Here is a 20,896-nt window from a genome sequence, read left to right on the forward strand (position 1 = left end):
CATTTTCAGGAATTTGGAGAAATAGGTCTAGTAGGGCCTCACATCTCACATTAGATACCTCTTCAGAACTGGGTGTCCCCAGAGACCCAGGACGTCTGTCCGGCACTCCCAGGAAGAACAACTGCGAATGTTACCGGGCCCTGTGCAGCCGAGCGACATTCTCCCACTGCCCCTGCCTCCCTCCTCACTCTCCTTGTTTGATTTAACTTCCTGTTAATCCGACACCTAGAGAAATCTGTGACCCTGCAGCATGCCACTTACTGTGTGATGTCTTGACTCGTTTATGAACTTGCCAAAGGTCACTCCCACTATGATCTGCCAACGTCTTTCCCTTCCAGAAAGAAGCTTCCGGTTCTGAGGTCCTGGAGGTGCCATTTCCCTCTCTGTTGAAGCAAAGGCGGGGGCAGACCTCCTAGTAGGTGAAGTTTTCCTTTTGCATGGAGCACCGCAAAGCCGGCTTGCAGGGCTCCTGGGCCAGTGGAGGCCTGGAGGAGGCTAAGGTTGGGGGAAGGGAGACCAAAAAGGGATCTTGGGGTTTAGAAGCAGAGGTTTAGAGCTCTAGGCACTGTAACAACTCTTACCTTTCATACTTGGGAATCTGTCTCTGAACATTTACAGAGAGATTAAGAAGTTACAGTGGTATGGTGTATGAATATTTTTTGGTGATGGGAGAGTTTTAAATAAATCTTAAATCAAGTCACATTTGAGCAATTATGCTCTTTGCTGAAATGAGCCCTAACTCAACAGGCTGCAATAATTACATGGCACCAAACTCAGTTTAAATGGTTGAATGCCAGTGATTGGAGTATTGGTTTATTATGTAGCAGGGACACCTTTTAAAAGTGTCGGGACCCAGACTCTTGTCTTTTTAGCCCTGGGAATTTTAACTAATAGATAGATGAGTGACACATAGAGGATCAACAGTTCTGTTGAGACAGCAAGTTTTTCTTTGCTAAAACCTTGTTTCAGGAGAAACAAAAATAATGGTCAAGTCAGAATGATGAAGGCAGGGACTGTGCTGTCCATCTGTGCATGCTGAGCCTGCAGTGGTTAAGACCTGGCCTATAACATCATAAATATTATCACTTCAGGTGACAGCCGTAACGTGTTAAACTATTCCCAACTGTCTCATCGGATAAATGAAGCTGAGTCCAACTTGGTTTTTAAGGTTCGCTTTTTAGAATCAGATTCCACAACTGTGGTTTACATTTAGGCGTTACAATAACTCTGTTCTAGAGGGTGGGAATGGTTGTCACCCATTCAGTGGATGAGAAGGTGGAGGCCCTACCGGTCAGGAGGTTGTCAGGCCAGTTCCTGTTGCCTAGTTGCTAGGCAGTGTGGGCCCAGCCTTCCAAATGTTCCCTCCTGGCCGTACACCTCCACCTTCCTGGGGCAGTAATTACCCAAGGGAAGACACAGAACTTGAAGATCAAAATTAAGAGCTTCAGTGGCAGGAAGGTGGGGAGGCATTTGAAAATCTGGCAACGCAGAAGGTGTTTTTCATTTCATCTTTTTCACCAAGGGTCTCCTGTGTGGTGGGCGTTCAATCACTGCAAGTGAGACCTAGTTCTTGCCTGAAAAAGCCACTGTCTAGAACTGTGTTGTCCAATACAGTAGCCACAAGTAGCAATTTAAGTTTAAAACAGTTCAAATTAAGTAAAATTAAACATTCAATATCTGAGTCAAATTAGCCACGCTTCAGGTTCTCGGTAGTCACAAGTCGGTCAGCGTGGGTGTAGATGGTTTCCACCATCACAGAAAGTTCTACTGGACAAACGCTGGTCTAGAGGTAGCTGATGTTCTCTAAACATTCATGTCTGTTCCTCTTGATCATGTGGTAATATGTGGAACCACACGAAATTGCCCATTCTGTAGGTCAAAACCAGTTGACTAGTGGCAGTTGATACACTTCATCTGATGAGATCTCACTCTGAGAAAGCATTAGTCCCGCCTCTTAGCGTGCATTGTAAACTGCTTTCCAAGAAAAAGGAGTGGGAGGGGGGCTGCACAGAGAGTGGCCCTGTCCTGGAGAGATTTTTTTACCCAATGCCCTCAGCATCAAAATGGTGACTTGTAACAAAGACAGAAAATAAATAGATATTAAGTAGAAAGTGATGGCTTGTAAGGGAAGGTAAATGTTTAATTCTAAGTGACAGTGCCTAGGCAAGGAGGCACTCTAACTTAGCATATAGAAAATTAGTTCAGGGGCCTCCTAGGAGACTTGTTTTCTTAGGCAGACAAATTCTGGCCAAGTCTCCTGAATCAGACAACCAGACTCCCCCAAAACCAGACATATCTGTGTGTCCTTTATGTGCATTCAATAACATATGTCTTCCACCCGTAAACAGTGGCAGCAACTTTAACTTATCAAAAACATTTTGTGATTTCTAACTTAGATTTTTTTGGCAAGACTAGAATACCTGTCCAGTCCCAAAACCTTTTCAGTTCCAAAGTATTGGAGTTCCAGTGTTCTTGGGTATCATAAATTGGTTCCTACACCGGTGACTATTTACACAGCTCTGTTATTCTCCATTTAACTTTTTTTTCTTTTTCTTGAGACGAAGTTTCGCTCTTGTTGCCCAGGCTGGAGTCTAATGGCGTGATCTCGGTTTACCGCAACCTCCACCTCCCGGGTTCAAGCGATTCTCCTGCCTCAGCCTCCTGAGTAGCTGAGATTACAGGCATGCGCCACCACGCCCGGCTCATTTTGTATTTTTAGTGGAGATGGGGTTTCACCATGTTGGTCAGGCTGGTCTAGAACTCCTGACCTCAGGTGATCTGCCCTCCTCAGCCTCCCAAAGTGCTGGGATTGTAGGCATGAAACACCGTGCCCAGCCTCCATATAACTTTGAAAGGATAATTGGGCAGTTTTGGGGAAGAATTTTTGAATTCTTGGTTGTACTTCTGGACTCATCTTAGTATTAGTACTCTGTAAAGAATAACATAAAACCAAAGTTTAACTTTAAAGGAAGAAGCTGAATGATGGACAGCTACTTGATCTCTTTCTGGTCAGAAAGGAGGCCCACTGAGACTACTGGAAGTTACCGACTATTTATAGTGATAATGAATATTTGCTGACTCAAAAATTGGAATAAAAGACCATCTTGAATTCAAATCTTTAATTCTCTACCCTGGGCAAGGTATAAGCAAACAAGGTCTGTTAGGCTGTCTTGAGAGGAATTCCAAACTGGTGCCCTGTGTGAACTGAACCTGGCCTCCACATGCAGTTTGTTTCACTAACCTCATGTTACTAAGCAATTGAGTCACCTTTGAAAACTGGAAATTTTTTGTTTTTGTTTTTTTCATTAAAATCTGTATTTGTTTGGGCTGGGCACAGCGACTCATGCCTGTAATCCCAGCACTTTGGGAGGCCAAGGCGGGTGGATCATTTGAGCCCAGGAGTTTGAGACCAGCCTGCGCAACATGGCAAAACCCCATCTCTACAAAGAATACAAAAATTAGCCAGGCATGGCGGCATGTGCCTGTAGTCCCGGCTACTCAGGTGGCTGAGGCGGGAGGATCATTTGAACCTGGAAGGTGGATGTTGCAGTGAGCCAAGATCACACTACTACACTCCAGCCTAGGTGACAGTGAGACTGTCTCAAAATAAAAAAAACAAAATCTAGATTTTTGGGTTCTCTGGGAGAAAATGGGATTTTCTGGCTATACCAGGTTGACTTTCTTGGGTGGCAGCCGTGGACTGTGGTTGTCCTCTCTGGGCGGGGCCTGCGCTCTCAGCGCCCAGCATCCTGTCCCAATTTATGTGACGTGCTTGGGTATTGGCAGTCCCTCAGGGGCTGGGGCTGTTCGGTGTGACCGGACTAGTCATCAGCACGTCCCATGGAGCTGCTGTGTGGAGCAGTGGGAGAAGCACTGGTTGGGTGTTCTAATCCCTGGAATAAGTGAATGACTTTGGACACGGCTTCTCTTCCCTGGGCTTCAGTTTCCTCCTCCTATAAAATGAAACTAGGCCGGCTAGCTCCACCTTTCAGGCTGCAAAAACTCCTCACCGTCTCACACCTGTACCCTGTACACAGCAGGTCCCATCAGCTCTACCTTCTGGACAGAGCCAGAGTGACCGTTCTCACCACTTCTGCCTTCTTCCTGGTCCAAACAGCTCTTACCTTTTGATTTTTTGTTTCTGAGAGGGTCTTGTTCTGTCACCCAGGCTGGAGTACAATGGCGCAATCACTGCTCACTGCAGTTTCAACGTTGCGGGCTCAGTTAATCCTCCTGCCTCAGCCACTGCTCACTGCAGTTTCAACATTGCGGGCTCAGTTAATCCTCCTGCCTCAGCCTCCCAGGTAGCTGGTACCATAAGTGCACGCGACCACACCCAGTGAATTTTTGTTTTTTGTTTTTTTTTGTAGAAATGGTGTCTCACTGTGTTACCCAGGCTAGTCTTGAACTCCTGGGCTAGAGGAGTCCTCCTGCCTTGGCCTCCCAAAGTGCCAGGATTGTAGGCGTGAGCCAGCACGCCCAGCCTGCTCTCACCTCTGCCCTGGGCTACTTCACCAGCCTCTGGTGGGCTCACTGCCTTTGCCTGTGAACCCCTTGCCTTGTAGTCTGTTGCCAGAGCAGACCATGTCACTCCTCTGTTCAAGACCCTCCTTAGTCAAGGTCTCCAGTGGCCTCTCAGGGCACCATTTTTGCTCTGGCTTCACTCCTGTTGTCTCCCTGCCCTCTGCTCCAGCCATGGTGGCCTCTGTTCCTCAGGCATGCTTCTGCCTCAGGGCCTTTGAGCCTACTTTGGCCTTTTCCTGAGAGCTTTTCCTTAGATGGCACATGGCTGGCTCCTTCGTCTCCTTCAGGCCTGTTGGCTACCCTGTGTGGAGTGACAGCCTCTGATGCTCCCCCACCCCCATTCCCTGCCTCCCTTGTCTGCATCACTTTATCTTCATCACCACCTGACATGTCCCGTATTTGACTGACTTTGTCATCTCCCCCTCTGAAGCGTAAGCTTTACCAGTGCAGGGATGTAGCTTTTGTTTCCTGAGGTATACCCAGTGTCGAGGGCAGTGACTGGCACGCAGTAGGTGCCCATTCTTGCTGAGCTAATGGAGATGATTTTGTAGCGCTGGTGTTCTGTGAGTATATCATGTAGCCCAAAGGAATCTGGATTCCTAGAGCATCAAATATAAACACAAAAACATATTCCAGAGCCAAATGCAAGTGAAGTTTTGATTCCCTCCAGCCTGGCTCCAGTTGAGAAATTGACAGTCACATGCAGCGGGCACTGTTAAATGTGGACACCCTGCCCTGCCAGTGGAGGCTGGGGTTTGAAGTGAGCCTTAGGAGGTGATGTGGATGTTGGCTCTCTCCTGGGAGCCCTCAGTCTCCAGCCTGGTTAGATTCATCCCAGTGTCTCTGGGAGTCCATCATGCATGACACCTTGATAGGACTGGGCCCTTCCCAGGTGCTTGCACCAGTTCTGGGGAGGAGACTTGGCTGTGAGCATCCTTTAATTCCTTGTACAACCAACGAGTGTGAGGTGGGCCTTGCAGAGTAACTGAGCATCTCAGTGACGACACACTCACCAGGAAACAGAACGTGTGTTTTGGGTGTGAACAGTGTGCTGGCTTGCTCTGAAAAGAGGTAGATTTTGTGTTTAGTGAGCAGAAGTGTTCCTTAGCGGGAGAAGGGAGAATTCTTATAGTCGGCATTACATTTTCTTTTCTCTTGGTCAGTCCTCATCATGCTAGGAAGTGAGGGAAGGGACAAGGTTCATCTCCTGCCTCACCTCATGGTGGTTTTCTTTCCTCAGAGGAATTTTGTGTGGCAGTCCGCGAAGCAGGAGGAGCAGTGGCTGAGGTGGGGTGGTCTGGTTGGGAAGAGGCAATACCAGGTCCAGCCCCATCCTTCGTTTCTCCTCTTCTCTCCTGTTGATTTTAGGTGAAGAAGAGTAGATACTAGATTCCTAGCCCTTTCTAACGGGAATGTCTGACCTACTCATTTTACTTGGAAAGGTGAAAGGCCCTTGTTCAAACCTAGGTGGTGTGTTTTTTTTGAAGTTCTCATTCAGTGATTAAAGTATACAACTCAACTGCATTAAATTGATTTTTAATTAAGTCTGATCCTGAAGAGGAATTAGATGTAGCTTTAGTTTTATGAATACATTTTTATTTCCTTGGTAGTTCTAGGTATTTGTAGTAATTAGAAAGGAAAGTCTTAATTTTCAGAATAGTAATCACAGTGATTGATGGGAGGAAGGAGTCAATACTGAAGAATAAATGAATTATTGAAACTCTTAATGAAAAGTCGTATTGGTGATGTGTCAAAGGACTCTTGAAAGGTCAACTTTAGTCACTGCTCTGAAGCTCACCTAGTCTTTACCTTCTTAAGTCACATCCCTCTTAAGTTGGAAGATCTGGAGACTTATTCTGTACAGTTTGATTTTTTAAAGGACTGCAGGTGGGCCGGGCATGGTGGCTCATGCCTGTAGTCCCAGCACTTTGGGAGGCTAAGGCGGGTGGATCACCTGAGGTCAGGAGTTCGAGACCAGCCTGGCCAACATGATGAAACCCTGTCTCTACTAAAAATATAAAAATTAGCTGGGCATGGTGGTACATGCCTGCAATCCCAGCTACTCGGGAGGCTGAGACAGGAGAATCGCTTGAACCAGGGAGGCGGAGGTTCACACCACTGTACTCCAGCCTGGGCAACAGAGTGAGACTCCATTTCAAAAAAGGAAAGAAAGAAAGACTTCAGGAGAGCATGGTGGCATGGCCACAGGACCATAAAGGGCTGTGGGTCCCACTGAGTCACTGCCCTGTCAGGTCAGGAGGTGACTGCCTGCCTTGACCCCGGCTTAAGTTACTTCCTGTCTGTGAAGGGAGCGATCCTGTGTGGGTGTGAGCGCTAGGAACTGGCAGTAGTAACAGGGCTCCCTAACAGATTCTTCGGGCCTTAAAGATGCTCCTCCTCCAGGATCTGTGGGGCACGTTTTCCAAGGAAATGTGACACACGTTTTAAACTCTGTCAAGTAAAATATATACAGAAAAATGCACTATCATGGGTCTACACAATAAGTATCCACAAACTAAACACGCCTGTTTAACCAGCAGATCAAGAAATAGATTATTCCCGACCTCCCCAACCTCCCTTTGTGCCCAACTTCCAGCTGCTACCCATCCCTGGGCAGGGAGTACCTGCTCTCTTCTTAATACCAGTGATTGATTTTGCTGTGTTTGAACTTGATGTAAATGGACTCGAACGGCATATGCTCTTCCGTGTCTTTCACCCAACATTATGTGTAAGACTTGTCGGTTGTTGGGGTAATTGTAGTTTGTTCATTCTCATTGTTCACTATTCCAGCATGTGAATATATGAGTTTATTCATGTTACTGTAGGTGGTTACTTGGAGAGTTTCCGGTTTGGGGCTATTATAAATAATACTTATGTGAACAGTCATGCCACAGACTTTTGGTGAATGTCTATACACATTTCCATTGGGTCAGTACACCTAGGAGTGGAATTGCAGGACCAGAAGGAGGTAGGTGCTCGGCTTTAAAAGAAAGTGCCAGACTTTTTGTCTGAAGTGCTTGTACTAATTTATACTCCCACCAACAGTATACGAATGAGACCTTGGAATATATTGTAAAGTGACTGATTCTAAAAGGGAACCAAAATGAATTTTGAGTTACCGCTGATAATAAATAAGAAATGATTCACTCATGCTGAAGTTGTCCACTGTCACGGAGATAGGATGTTTGGCTGACAGAATTCGTTAATCAAAGGTGGGCCTTTGCAAAGGGGTTGTGAGAGGGTCAGATTTTATTGCCGATGAGCAGGTGATATTTCCTAATATAAACCTGAGTGGAAACACAGCTCTTCTCGAAGGAGTTAATGGAAGGGAATTCAGCGAAGCTCATACCTTGAGATTGAATTCTTCATCAGAACTCTTCCCCCACAGAGCGAATTTCTTAAAAACAAAAGAACCAACTGTTGGGTACCAGACCTCATTTAGCTCTGGCCCATGCGTTTCTAATTAGAAGCTCTGCTAACCTCCAGGGGTTGGCGATGTCGGGATACTCCTTCAGGAGCCCTTCCTCCCTGGCCCACCTAGTCATGAAGAATGGTACATCCAGGTCCAGAGCTGGCAGTAGTCTCCCTGGCACAGCCAGCCTCCTGGCACATGGCAGCCACGTGCTCCCTTTTCTTTGAAGAGCATGGTTGGCTGGGATTTGGTTTGGCTGTTGGGGGTGACAACACTGGGTTTCTGGTGATAGGATAGGCTGAGTGGCCTGAACCAGTCTTCTAATTTGCTGGATGGCCTGGACAAGAGGTAAATAACATTAGAAATACCTTCTGACAAGCCTAGAATGGAAGACACTGAGGCAGGTGGTGAAATGAGGGACCCAAGAGGATAAGGACAACCTTGAGGGCCTTTGGCGAAATGGGCAAACTCTTAAGTTCTGATAGCATCTCCAGGCACGGGGGCAGAGATTCATGCTGGCAGCATGATAGGAAACGGGCTCCCTGAGTTGGAACTGTAAGGGGCCATGACACCTTCAGGGAGAAGGGGAGTCAGAGGTAAGCCCATTCTCACCCTACAGGCAGGGTAGGGAGGGGCACATTCTGAGAAGTGGGTATCACAAGTTGTCCCTCATGCAGATCCCATGGCCTGAGTAGTGGGAAACTCCAAGCTGATTTGAAGATTCTTTATTTGAGAGTGGACCTGCACAGCTGGTGCTCCTGGACCCGTCCAGGGGCGAGCAGATCTTTGAAGGACTGCACCTTTATCCTGGGCTCACCAAATCCCCAGGTGTAATTATCAAACGAAAGAGAACAGTCCATAGTTAGGAACAACTAAATGCAAAGGATGAAAGCACTGAATGAGGACCAGCAGGAACAGATCTCAGAAAACGTAAGATAATGGACTGGTTGACGGAGATTTTAAAGGCCTTACTCAAACTAATAGGCAAGATTGAAAATATCTACGAGGAAGAGGAAACTATACAATGACCTAACAGATTTGAAAAAGGAACCAGGAACAACTTGTAGACATGAAAAGTTCATGTCTTTGTAATAAAAATCTAACCGCTGGGTTTATTAGCAGATTACATAAAACTGAAGAGAGTGAATGAACTGGAAAAGTAGAGAAGAAGAAATATATACAATTTATCTTAGAGAATCACGTAGATGAATAATTTGTAAGACCAATTAAGATTCAGAAAGAGTAGATTCAGAAGTGTGTCTAATTGGGGTTCCAGGAGAGGAGGGAGGACAGAGCCAGTACTTGAAGGGCTAATGGCTGAGAATTTTACGGAATGCATAAGACACCAAACCAAAACCCAAGCAGGATAAATAAAAATAAATCCACATGTAGACATTAGCAATACAGCAACTTGAGGGAAAAATTCAACAGCGAGAGTGAAAAGATCGTTTTAAGATAAAAACCCAAGATAGCTACTGAAAGATCTTTGCTAAAGGAACTTCTCAAGGATATTCTTGGAAGGAAAGTGATGGGAAGGGGAAAAAGATATAACAAGGAGTGATGAGTAAAGAAAGTGGTAAATATTTGGACAATTCTAAATACATTCAAAAGAATAATGTTGGAGAGGCTGAAACAAGGATAAGATTAAATACATGAAAACAGTAACATCTAAGTTGGAAGGGATAATAGAATTAATGGAGGGGAGGGTAAAGATTTAACTTTGAATTTTGTGAGCGCTGTGTGTTATTTTTTTTTATTTTTATTTTTTTGTGAGACGGGGTCTCGCTCTGCCGCCCAGGCTGGAGTGCAGTGGCCGGATCTCAGCTCACTGCAAGCTCTGCCTCCCGGGTTTATGCCATTCTCCTGCCTCAGCCTCCCGAGTAGCTGGGACTACAGGTGCCCGCCACCTTGCCCGGCTAGTTTTTTGTATTTTTTAGTAGAGACGGGGTTTCACCGTGTTAGCCAGGATGGTCTCGATCTCCTGACCTCGTGATCCGCCCATCTCGGCCTCCCAAAGTGCTGGGATTACAGGCTTGAGCCACCGCACCCGGCCTACTTTTTTTTTTTTTTTTAAAGGTAATTGTTAAAGAGTAGAAACAATGGGGAAAAAAAAAAAAAGAGTCCTACACTACTGATTTTGATGCCAGCCAACCTTGTTACAAAACTTGACAAGAATAGTAGGAGGAAAGAAAACCGTCAGTCAGATCTAATACCTGAAAAGAAAAACCAAATCCAGCAGTATGTATGACTAAATCGTTTTATCCTAGGAGTTCAAACCTGGTTTAATGTTTAAAAATAAGCTTATATTCACCTTCCACACCTACGGGTTATAGTAGAGTAGTATGATTATCTTAATAAGTACAGATAAAGTATTTGATAAAATTCAACATGTACTTACGTAAACTAGGAATAAGAAGGCCACCTCTTTGACCTGATAAAGGATGTCTACAAAAAGGCTTAGCAAACCTCACACTAAAGAGAGAGACACCTAAATCTTTCCCTTCAATATGAGAAAAACAGAATACTTGCTGTCATTCCTTCTCTTCACTGTGTTGAAGGTCCTCCCCTGCGCAAAAATTCAAGAAAAATTAAGCAGACAATAGGAAATTGGGAAGAAAGGAACAAAACTGCGATTCATATGCTTATATGTGTAGTTGTTTTTTTTTTTTAATCGACAGATATGTTACTAGAATTAGGCAAGTTGCTGTGGGGGAAAAAAATCACCCTCCTGGAATCGGTTACGTTTCCGTATACCAGCAACAAGCAGAAAATGAAACTTCAGAGCTACCTTTAGAGTGTGAAAACTCAGAAAAACTAAGAAGTAACTGAAAACATGTAAGACTCCATGGTGTGTATTATTTTCCATCTGGATACTTGGGGTGTTCTGTTTAGATCTGGTCCTTATAATGGTATACATTAGCACATATGATCCTGATATGATATTGAGTAGACGATTGATTCATCACTTACCATATTTCATGTGGTGAGGTTTGATTGGATACAGTACAGATGAGACTGATCCCTGCTTTGGGGAGACAAATGTTTACCGCAGTAAGAACTCCCTTGTGGGCTAGCACATCTTAACTGTTCATGTCCATTTTGAGACATCAGTTCTTGATTCCTACCGCCTAGGCATGCTGTCTTCCTCAATAAGGTGAAGCCTGTAGGCTTCTTGGAAGTTCGCAGAAGATTTAGGTCTGTTTAAGTACCTACTTTCCAAAGACTGTTATTTGGAGAGACACCAAAAATTGTCAATTCTTTTTTTTTTTCCCCTTCAGGCATAGAAATTGAATCTGAAATGGCTGATGAATAAGCAAAGGCTTATAATAGAATACATTTCTATTTTTAGTGTTTCATCTCTTCTTTAAAATGAGTAACATTGTTTCTTTAAAATAGGAAGTCCATTATATGTATCCTCTTAGAAATGAAATAAATTTTTTCAGACTCTGTCTTTGTTACTGCATTTTCTCTTAGTTTCTTTGGGTTAAAAAAAAAATCAGAGATTACACTTAAAATTTTAGATCAACTGATCTGAAACCCACTTTTCCAGCACTTAGAAACGTTACGTAGTTAGTAAGCACTCTTTACAACGCATAGTAGTGCATTCACAAGGTAGGGAAAGGGATGACCAGAGTTTATAAGCCAAGGTTGCGGAGAGTGACTGGGGCCTGCAGTGAGCTGACCCTGGAACACGGGTAGGGTTGCGGTATTATCCGTTGAAGTCATCTGAGTCTTTGGCTTTAACGTCCAGGGGGAATGGGATTTTGTCTGAGATTGGGAATGGGAACTGAACCTTCTCTCACATCCCCCTGTAAGACTTGAACCCTTGAAGGGCTGTACCCTCAATGGGAGGGCAGACTAGAAGGAACACCTACCCAGTAGTAGCAAGGGGAGATGACAGGTAAGAATTTATCTGTTTTGTCCTGGGCAAGGGAGGCACAGTCTCCTGATAATTTGTAAGAGGAGACGATGCCTCCTGTAAAAGTTAGTCCCTGGCTGGTCTTCCTTGAGGGCCTAGTTGAAGCAAAGATAAAACAACTCATTAGAGGCAGGCCCACAACTCAGCCCATTAAGGGTTGCCAGTGATAAAGCCCCACCAAAGATATAATATAAAATTACTATTAAAGGTAGAAAAGAAGACAATGAAAATAGAAAAGCCAGTCAGACTTAAAAAACAAATTGAATAACTCAAAGGACTGATTATAGAGCTGGTGAGATTCAGCTGAAGACTGGAGTGTAGGTCTAACAAGTTCTCCAAATGGTAGCACAAAGAGATTGAGGTCTAATTAGGAGCTCTACCAGGAAGGAATAGGGACCAGACCATTTTCCAAGAACTGAGTGGGCAAGGATTTTCCAGAATTGAAGAAAAACATAACTCCTCACACTCAGTACAGTGAACCTGAATAAGTTAAATACACACTTAAAAACATTTTGCTGAGTCCTTAGAACCCCAGAAATGGGTCTTAAAAGTAATGAGAGATTAAAAAGATATTATAAGGGAATGACAAATAGACTGACAGTGTGTTTCTAAACATCCCATCAAGAAAAGGCTAGAAGACAAGTGAAATAATATCTTCAACGTGGTGAGAGAAAACTGTCAGCATGGAATTCTGTTCTCAGTTAATCCATGAAGGTGAAGTAAATTTTCTCAGGGCTTTAAGGACTGAGAAAGTTTATGAAGGAGAGATCCTTGCTGAAAGATCTACTCAAGGATGTACTTTGGCAAAACCCTAAAAAAAGGAATGAGATGCAAGAAGCAGTGATGAGCAGATGGCCAGCATTTGGGTAAACAAGCAAGTATCAGCTGTCCGGAACCAAACAACACTGACTAGTCCATATGTGTGTGTGATGGAGGCTCATGTCGTGGGGAAGGGCAGCAGACCTAAGACCTTGTAGGTGGTTCGACCACTGGGGAGGCAGCTGGAGACATTCGTGAAATTCAGTCATGTATGGATGTTAGGAAGCTGTGTTAGCATCACAGCTTGTAGGACGAAGCGATAGCAGTACTTAGGGAGAAATTTATTGCCTTAAATATTTGCTGCAAGAAAAGAGAAAGGACTGAAAGTTAATAAATGGCCATGTCAGGAAGTTAGAAAAGACAGAATAAACCAATGGAAGGAGGGAGGAAGGAATAATGAATATTAATTTTATAGATTGGATCACAAACCCAACAGCTGGTCCCAGAATCATCGATGAAATTGATGTTGTTAAATTGTATTGAAATTGTTAAAAATCAGCACTCTAGCCACCCTTCCCCCTTTTAAAGAAAAGATCTCAGAACACTAATCCTGACACTTTTATGGGCAAGTTCTTCCAGATCTACAAAGAATAGATAACCCTAACTTTACACAAACTATCCCAAAGAATAAGGGAAAAGGAATGATTTTTAGCTCATTCTGTGAGACTCAAGTGACTCTAATACCAAGATCAGACAACAGTCTGAGAATGACCTCTGATTGTTCTCATTTTAAAATACACATAGAAATCTCACATAAAAATGTGAACAAACCAAATCTAGTGATATATTAGAGTCTCCATCAAGAAAACATTTATACCATAGAAACTTTATGAACTGGCATTAGAGTGTGCATTGCTGTAATTCCACATATTTCAGATTAAAGGAGAAAATGTCAACTGGTAAAGACAAAGCAATTGGTAAAATCCAATACTCAATTATATTAAAAAGATAACTAGGAATGTAAGACATACTACTTAACCTGAGGAAAGATTTCTGCTGGAAACCTACAGTTGGTACAACACTGGTAGTAAAACATTAGAAGCAGTAACTTGGGAATGCCACAAGGCAGCTTATCGCACAGACTCTGCTCAGCACTGCATCAGAGTTCTCAGCCAGCTGTGTTAAGCCAAGAAAAAGAAATGAGATCATATGGTTTGGAAAGCAAGAAACAATACTGTCTTTTTTTCCACAGCTTTTTATTAAAAAAAAAATCGGAAAGAATCTACAAACTCCTAGATTTTACAAGAGCATAGATGATAGCTGGGTAATTGATATATATGCAGAAATAAATTACTTTGCTGGTTATCTATAGCTGGGGAATAGAAGAAGTAATTTACAAAAGATATTCTAACCATCAACAAAACAACATGTAAGACTTTAATGGAGAAAATCATTAAAATCTTATAGAGGTATGGAGGAAAACTTTTTTTTTTTTTAAGAGACAAGGTCTTACTATGATGCTCAGGCTGGTGTTCAACTCCAAGGCTCAAGTGATCTCTTGCCTCTGCCCCAAGTAGCTCAAACTACAAACGTGAACCACTGCCTGGCTTCGAAGAAAACATTTAAATCAATGTAGTGCTCTAGCATACCATATTCATTGACAGATAGCTTCTATAGTTAGAAATAGCAGTCCTTCCTACATTCATGTATAAACTCAGTGTGATTCAAATACAAATTCCAGTAGAAGTTTTGTAGGGGATGCTTAAGCTGAAAATGTGGTATTGATGTAGAGCATAAATATAACAGTGAAACAAAATGTAGAATCTAGAAGCAGATCCACTGAGTGGTACAGAGACGGCCATCTGAGTCTGTGGGGGAAGGAAAAGACCAGTCAGGAAATGGTGCTGGGTAATTAAACTGATGGGGAAAGTTTTATCACCGTTTCCTGTCACATACCAAAGTAAATTCCTGGTGATTGAAAACCTGACTTTGAAATGCAGTACCAAAGTCTTTTGAAGAAAATAACATATAAACAGTGAAATGACTTCTGTCGCAATGGTTGTCTCCAGGAAGCGACCCTGAGTGGCTGGCATCAGGGGTATAAAGGAGATTTTTCACTCTGTATGGTAGACATGTCACGCTACAGTTTTGTGTGATAGCACACATTTTTAAAACCTAAAAGCATAGGAGTATGGATAATAATTTGTGATTCAGCTATGTAATATAGGAGTGAAAATAAATAAACCCCACCTTGGCCAATATGATGAAACCCCGTCTCTACTAAAAACTACAAAAATTAGCTGGGCATGGTGGCGCAGGCCTGTAATCCCAGCTACTCAAGAGGCTGAGGCACAAGAATGGCTTGAACCTGAGAGGCAGAGGTTGCAGTGAGCTAGGATCGTGCCACTGAGCTCCAGCCTGGGCAACAGAGAGAGACTTTGTCTCAAAAAAAAAAAAAAAAAAAAAAAAAAAAAGAATAAACCAAAGCTGTGTGTATTTATATGAACAAATCTCACAAAGTTTAGTCAAAAAATGTTACCAAATAGCACCTAGAACAATGTCACTTACACAGCAATTACCAACACACAAAGCAACGGCTGTATTTTGTTTGTAGAGTTACATGTAATAGAAGCATAAGCAGGTGGAAGTGGTAAGTGACCCATTCAGAGTGTTGCCCCCTCTAGAAGGGAGATGGCATATATATACATATACACATGTGTGTCGCCCCCCATATATATACACACACACACACATACATACATATATATAAATATCTGAAGTGCGTATGGCAAAATGTTAGGGTTTGGTAAACCTGGGTGGTAGGCTAATGGATGTTCATATTTTTCTTCTTAGTCTTTTGTATGAGTCATTTCATAATATTTTAAAAATTAGGAGCTGTTGATTCTGATGTAGCCATGTCTACTAGGGTCTCTGTTTTATTGTCATTCTGTTTTAGTTCTGTACCTTCCTACCAGGTCACCTTATGCTATGCCCAGGAAATGGATCTGGGGGTTTGCTTTCTTTGACCACCCCTACCCCACGGCTTCTCCAAGCTTCCACACAGGGTCCCCCGTGGAGCTGCTGCTTAGTAATGAGACAGAGCCCTGGGAGCTGTTGAGGGTCCTTTCACAAAACCTACCAAAATCCCAGCTGCCAAATTGGACCCAACTGACTTGGCCGGGCCATGTGAATTAGCAAATATCTTCTGTGTCTAAAGAGTTTGGGGCTTCCTCTTTTGTTCCCCGAATCTTAAGAACAAAAGAAGAGCCGTTTTCTTGAGACCTTAGAGGTGGGCCAGAGAGTTCAGTGTGTTGAGCTCTGGGCAGCCTCCTACATCCTTCCCTCTTGGGGCCTTCATCTTTTTGTCTTACAGTCTGAGTATGTTGGCAATATCGTAGTCCCCCTTTATCTATGGTTTCACTCTTTGTGGTTTCAGTTACCAGCAGAAAGCTGTGGTCTGAAAATATTAAATGGAAAATTTCAGAAAGAAACTCTTTCTGAGTTTTAAGTTGCATGCCATTCTGAGTAGCGTCTTGCCCAGGGTGTGAACCATCCCGTGTGCAGTGGATTCACGCCGTCTATGTTACCTGCCTTTGCGTCACTTGGTGGCCCTCTCGGCTCTCAGATCCACTGTCTGGTATCACAGTGCGTATGTTTGAGTCACCCTTATTTTACTTAATCATTGCCCCAAAGTGCAGGAGTGGTGATGCTAGCATATGGTTATAATTGTTCTATTTTATTATTGTTAAATGTCGTACTGTGGCTAATTTCTAAATGAAATTTTGTCATGTATGTAGGCATAGGAAAAAAAATAGTGTATGTAGGGTTCAGTATTACTGCAGTTTCAGACCCACTGGGGTGTTGGGATGTTTCCCAGAAGATAAGGGAGGACCACTACAGCGAGTAAAAGTACATATTTGACAGAAGTTTCTGGAATTGACAGAATATAGATCTCTGTGTCAGACCCTACAAGGTATGGGTGGGCACACATCTGCCCTAACTCTTTGGTGCAATGGAGGAGGCCCTAGAAAAGGTTTCTGGTGGGGGCCTCTTATCATGGTGTGGATTTCAGGAGCAGAGCTCCCGGAATGCTAATTGTGAGAACCGAATTTGAGAGGCATCCCTGGCTTCATCATTTCTGTGAATCAGGGATCTCCCAGCATCATGTTTATGCCCCACCGAAGCTGACTCTGCAAAGCAGCAGAAAGGCTGTTTTTCATTTCGATTTCTTTGCTGTCCGTGGTGGTATTGCCTTAGCCTTAAATGTTTCAGCGTATTACTACTTAAGACTAGGGCTTTTCATTTTCTTGTGAAAGATTTCTTTTAAAAAATTCTAACTTGGAAATTAGTGGTGGGGATGTAATTTCTTTTTCTGCAAAAGTTGGGAAGACACATTTGTGCTGCTATAAAACATATATTTGTGTGCGTTGCAAAGGAAAAATATTCTCCCGAGTTTGCTTTTCTCGATTCTGGGTCCCAACAGAGAGTATATTTTTGTATTCTGTGTTTGCCTATGTTGAGTGAGATTAAAAGTTCATTTTCCAGCCTTGGCTTTTCTGCCAGAGTTTAGAAGTTGGAAACCACAAGGCTGCACAGAGCCCCACAGTCCTCAGCTGTGAACAGGCCCCACTTTGTGCATGGACGTTCACTGCATCACGGTCTGCAACCAGTGCCAGCCGCGACTCCGTGGAGACCACCTCTCGAGCACATGGTTGTTGGGAAACCATTTGGGGTTTACGGAGCCTCGGTGAGGGTGACCCAGGCCCCGAATGTTCGTTTCTCTAGAGAAGGGGAGTGTTTTAGAGGATTTTTTTTTTTTTTTTTTAATAGAGATGAGGTCTCACTATGTTGCCTGGGTTGGCCTTGAACTCCAGAGCTCAAGCGATCCTCCCGCCTCAGCTTCCCAAAGTGCTGAGATCACAGGCTTGTACCACCACGCCTGGCCTTAGGATTTTTGAATGTAGTGATTATAATGTGGTGTCCATTTTGGCAGAGTTCTGAGAAATCTTGTAAGTACTCAGAGGAGTTTTGGTTGGTGGGTACCTGCCAAAAAGTGAGGGTTGACTGTACCATGTTCCAGACCTTCTTGTCCCCATCCTCCTACCCACTGAATCCATGCACAGCTGAGCAGGGTGTGATTTCCTTTTTAACACCCAGCTTGAGAGTGTGTTCTCGGAAGGCCAATTCCTGGTACTTTCCCTCGATGATCAAACGTGAGAGTGCCCTGGCTGTGGATCACACTGCTACTGCCCACAGCCAGAGGTCAGAACTCATTTGGAAACATAAATGCCGCCTCACCCAGGATTCAAAGGCCTCCAGGAGCTCCCCTAAGACTTTGTTTGTAGAGGTTAAGACTGGAATGAAAAGTGTGACTTGGTCCCGCTCAGTGCAGAGTGACAGTGTGGGAGAAGTGTGTTGCCACGTGGCTGATAGAGTTGTCCCCAGGGAGAGCATATGCTGGGAAGTTTTCTTGTCATGAGTGTTTTAAACCCTCATCCTGCAAAAGTCTTAGAAAGGCCAAAGTAATGTATTCCTTCTGTGATGAGAGTGAGAGTGATTTTTTTTTTTTTTTTTTTTTTTTTAAGACGGAGTCTCGCTCTGTCGCCCAACCTGGAGTGCAGTGGCGTGATCTCGGCTCACTGCAAACTCCGCTTCCCAGGTTCATGCCATTCTCCTGCCTCAGCTTCTCGAGTAGCTGGGACTACAGGCGCCCGCCGCCACACCCGGCTAAGTTTTTTGTATTTTTTAGTAGAGACGGGGTTTCACCATGTTAGCCAGGATGGTCTCAATCTCCTGACCTCGTGATCTGCCAGCCTTGGCCTCCAAAAGTGCTGGGATTACAGGCGTGAGCCACCGCGCCCAGCCGAGAGTGATTTGCCTTAGAACACGACACCAAGACGTTGAAAACAGTCTCCCTTCTTAGTCCCTTCTTTAAAATGCCCTCATGTCAAAATTTGCATTTGATTCCTACTCTATTTCCCTCCTCTGTATCCACTCAAGAGGAGTGGGGATCTCAATTTCTTAGGAGAAGAATCTCAATATCTGAGCCACTAAGCAGCCTGGACCCAGCCTCCCACAGCAGCTAGAGGTTTTGCAGGGCAATGTTGGGGGAGGCCTGTCCACTTCCCCTCCTCTCCTCTTCCACCTCTTTCTACTTCCCCTTACCCACCCCTTCTTACCCTCGTGTTCTCTTTGCTCATTCCATCGATCTTCGTTAGAGGGACTCGGGACTCAGTTGAATATATCCAAATACATACACCTCCTGGAGTTCCTCAGTGAAGTGGAACTTAGCCTGGGCTGTGGCAGGAAGGTGTATGAACCTGGTTGCCTCTGACCCATTGGACTTTGGTCCATAGGCAGTGAGAACCGTGTTGTTCGTCCTCATGGTTTGGGGAGCGTTGTCTGACAGAGCGCCTGGTGACACTGTCTCCTCACCCTCTGTGCACCTTCTGGATGTGAAATTCCAAATCTGGCATCTTGTGAGCCTCCCAAGACTGATTCTGCCTGTTTCCCAACACGCAAATTGCAGGCTCCATAACTCCTCAGGAGCTGTTGCTGGCAAAAGGCTATTTTCCCTCACTGAATTCTTGAACACGTTTCAGGATTGTAATGCAGAAGTTTTTATCTCTGATCCTGGGTAGTGGCATTTATTGGCACTGGGGAAGAGGGAAGCAACAGAGTGGAGATAGCACACTGTGGGCCTGCTGGCTAAAATGCATGTGGCTGAAAGCCTGCAGATGTGTTTGGTTTGGTTCACATATTTTTTAAATCAGTCAATTTCACATTGAGAGAAAAAATATTAAAAAGATATCTGGCCTAACATGAAAAATCAAAACATCTCCCAACTCAGCAATGACATTTCTAGGGTAGTCGGCCATGACAGAGTGTCACTGCCTAATTTTAGGTGGGGGCAGGTGTTTTTGCTCCGGTCTCCACCACTGCCCACGGTCTCACACCTGGCCTGCGTTTGTACTCCGGCGCATCTTTGAGTTTGTGGTGGGGAGCATCTTGCATGGGGGTCCTGGCTGCGGAGGCTCCTGGGCGTGTGTGCTGCAGAGGTAGACCTGCACTCTGCTCTGACTCTACTGCTGCTTTGTGTGGGGACTGCTCCTGCCTTGGGTATGAATCGCTCACTCCTAAAGAGGAGCAGGAGAGAATGTGGGACATCAGAGAGTGCCTGGGTTTGTTTCTTCTCTGAATTTATTAGTCTGAAGAAAGAATTAGTGAAACCTGAAGTTTGATGGGGATGGAAACTGTTGAATGCCTCGATTTCTACAAATAGTAACCTCTGTGTGTATTTGACAGGTGAAAGGAAAGCAAGCCAGGATGGATATTTATGACACTCAAACCTTGGGAGTTGTGGTCTTTGGAGGATTCATGGTTGTTTCTGCCATTGGCATCTTCCTGGTGTCGACTTTCTCCATGAAGGAAACGTCATATGAAGAAGCCCTAGCCAACCAGCGCAAGGAGATGGCGAAAACTCACCACCAGAAAGTAGAGAAGAAAAAGAAGGAGAAAACAGTGGAGAAGAAAGGAAAGACCAAGAAAAAGGAAGAGAAGCCTAATGGGAAGATACCTGATCACGATCCGGCTCCCAATGTGACTGTCCTCCTCCGAGAACCAGTGCGGGCTCCTGCTGTGGCTGTGGCTCCAACCCCAGTCCAGCCCCCCATTATCATTGCTCCTGTCGCCACAGTTCCAGCCACGCCCCAGGAGAAGCTGGCCTCCTCTCCCAAGGACAAAAAGAAGAAGGAGAAAAAAGTGGCAAAAGTGGAACCAGCTGTCAGCTCTGTAGTGAATTCCATCCAGGTTCTCACTTCGAAGGCTGCCATCTTAGAAACTGCCCCTAAGGAGGTGCCAATGGTGGTGGTGCCCCCAGTGGGTGCCAAGGGCAACACACCAGCCACTGGCACTGCTCAGGGCAAAAAGGCGGAGGGGGCTCAGAACCAAAGCAAAAAGACAGAAGGAGCCCCAAATCAGGGCAGAAAGGCAGAGGGAACCCCAAACCAGGGCAAAAAGACAGAGGGAACCCCAAACCAAGGGAAGAAGGCAGAGGGAACCCCAAACCAAGGCAAAAAGGCAGAAGGAACTCCAAACCAAGGCAAAAAGGTGGAGGGGGCCCAGAACCAGGGGAAAAAGGTAGATACAACCCCAAACCAGGGGAAAAAGGCAGAGGGGGCCCCAACCCAGGGCAAAAAGGCTGAGGGGGCTCAGAACCAGGCCAGAAAGGAAGAAGGGGCCCAGAACCAGGGCAAAAAGGCAGAGGGGGCCCAGAACCAGGG

The 20,896-nt window shown here is 44.5% G+C and overlaps 1 protein-coding gene across 3 annotated transcripts in view; it reads left to right on the forward strand.

The window, feature by feature from the left end:
- The window catches only part of RRBP1 (ribosome binding protein 1), a 68,667-nt gene that overhangs the window by 1,895 nt on the left and 45,876 nt on the right, over nt 1-20,896 (forward strand). For 2 of the 3 annotated variants that reach the window (XM_026456117.2, XM_026456116.1), the window contains exon 2: nt 19,920-20,896. This exon is cut by the window's right edge. In XM_026456117.2, coding sequence (XP_026311902.1) covers nt 19,941-20,896 — 956 coding nt within the window. In that variant the 5' untranslated portion in view covers nt 19,920-19,940. The remainder of the gene's footprint in view (nt 1-19,919) is intronic. The other variant, XM_026456118.1, reaches the window with a different exon arrangement.

Source organism: Piliocolobus tephrosceles, chromosome 20 (genome assembly GCF_002776525.5).
Source record: "Piliocolobus tephrosceles isolate RC106 chromosome 20, ASM277652v3, whole genome shotgun sequence".
Lineage (NCBI taxonomy): Eukaryota > Metazoa > Chordata > Mammalia > Primates > Cercopithecidae > Piliocolobus > Piliocolobus tephrosceles.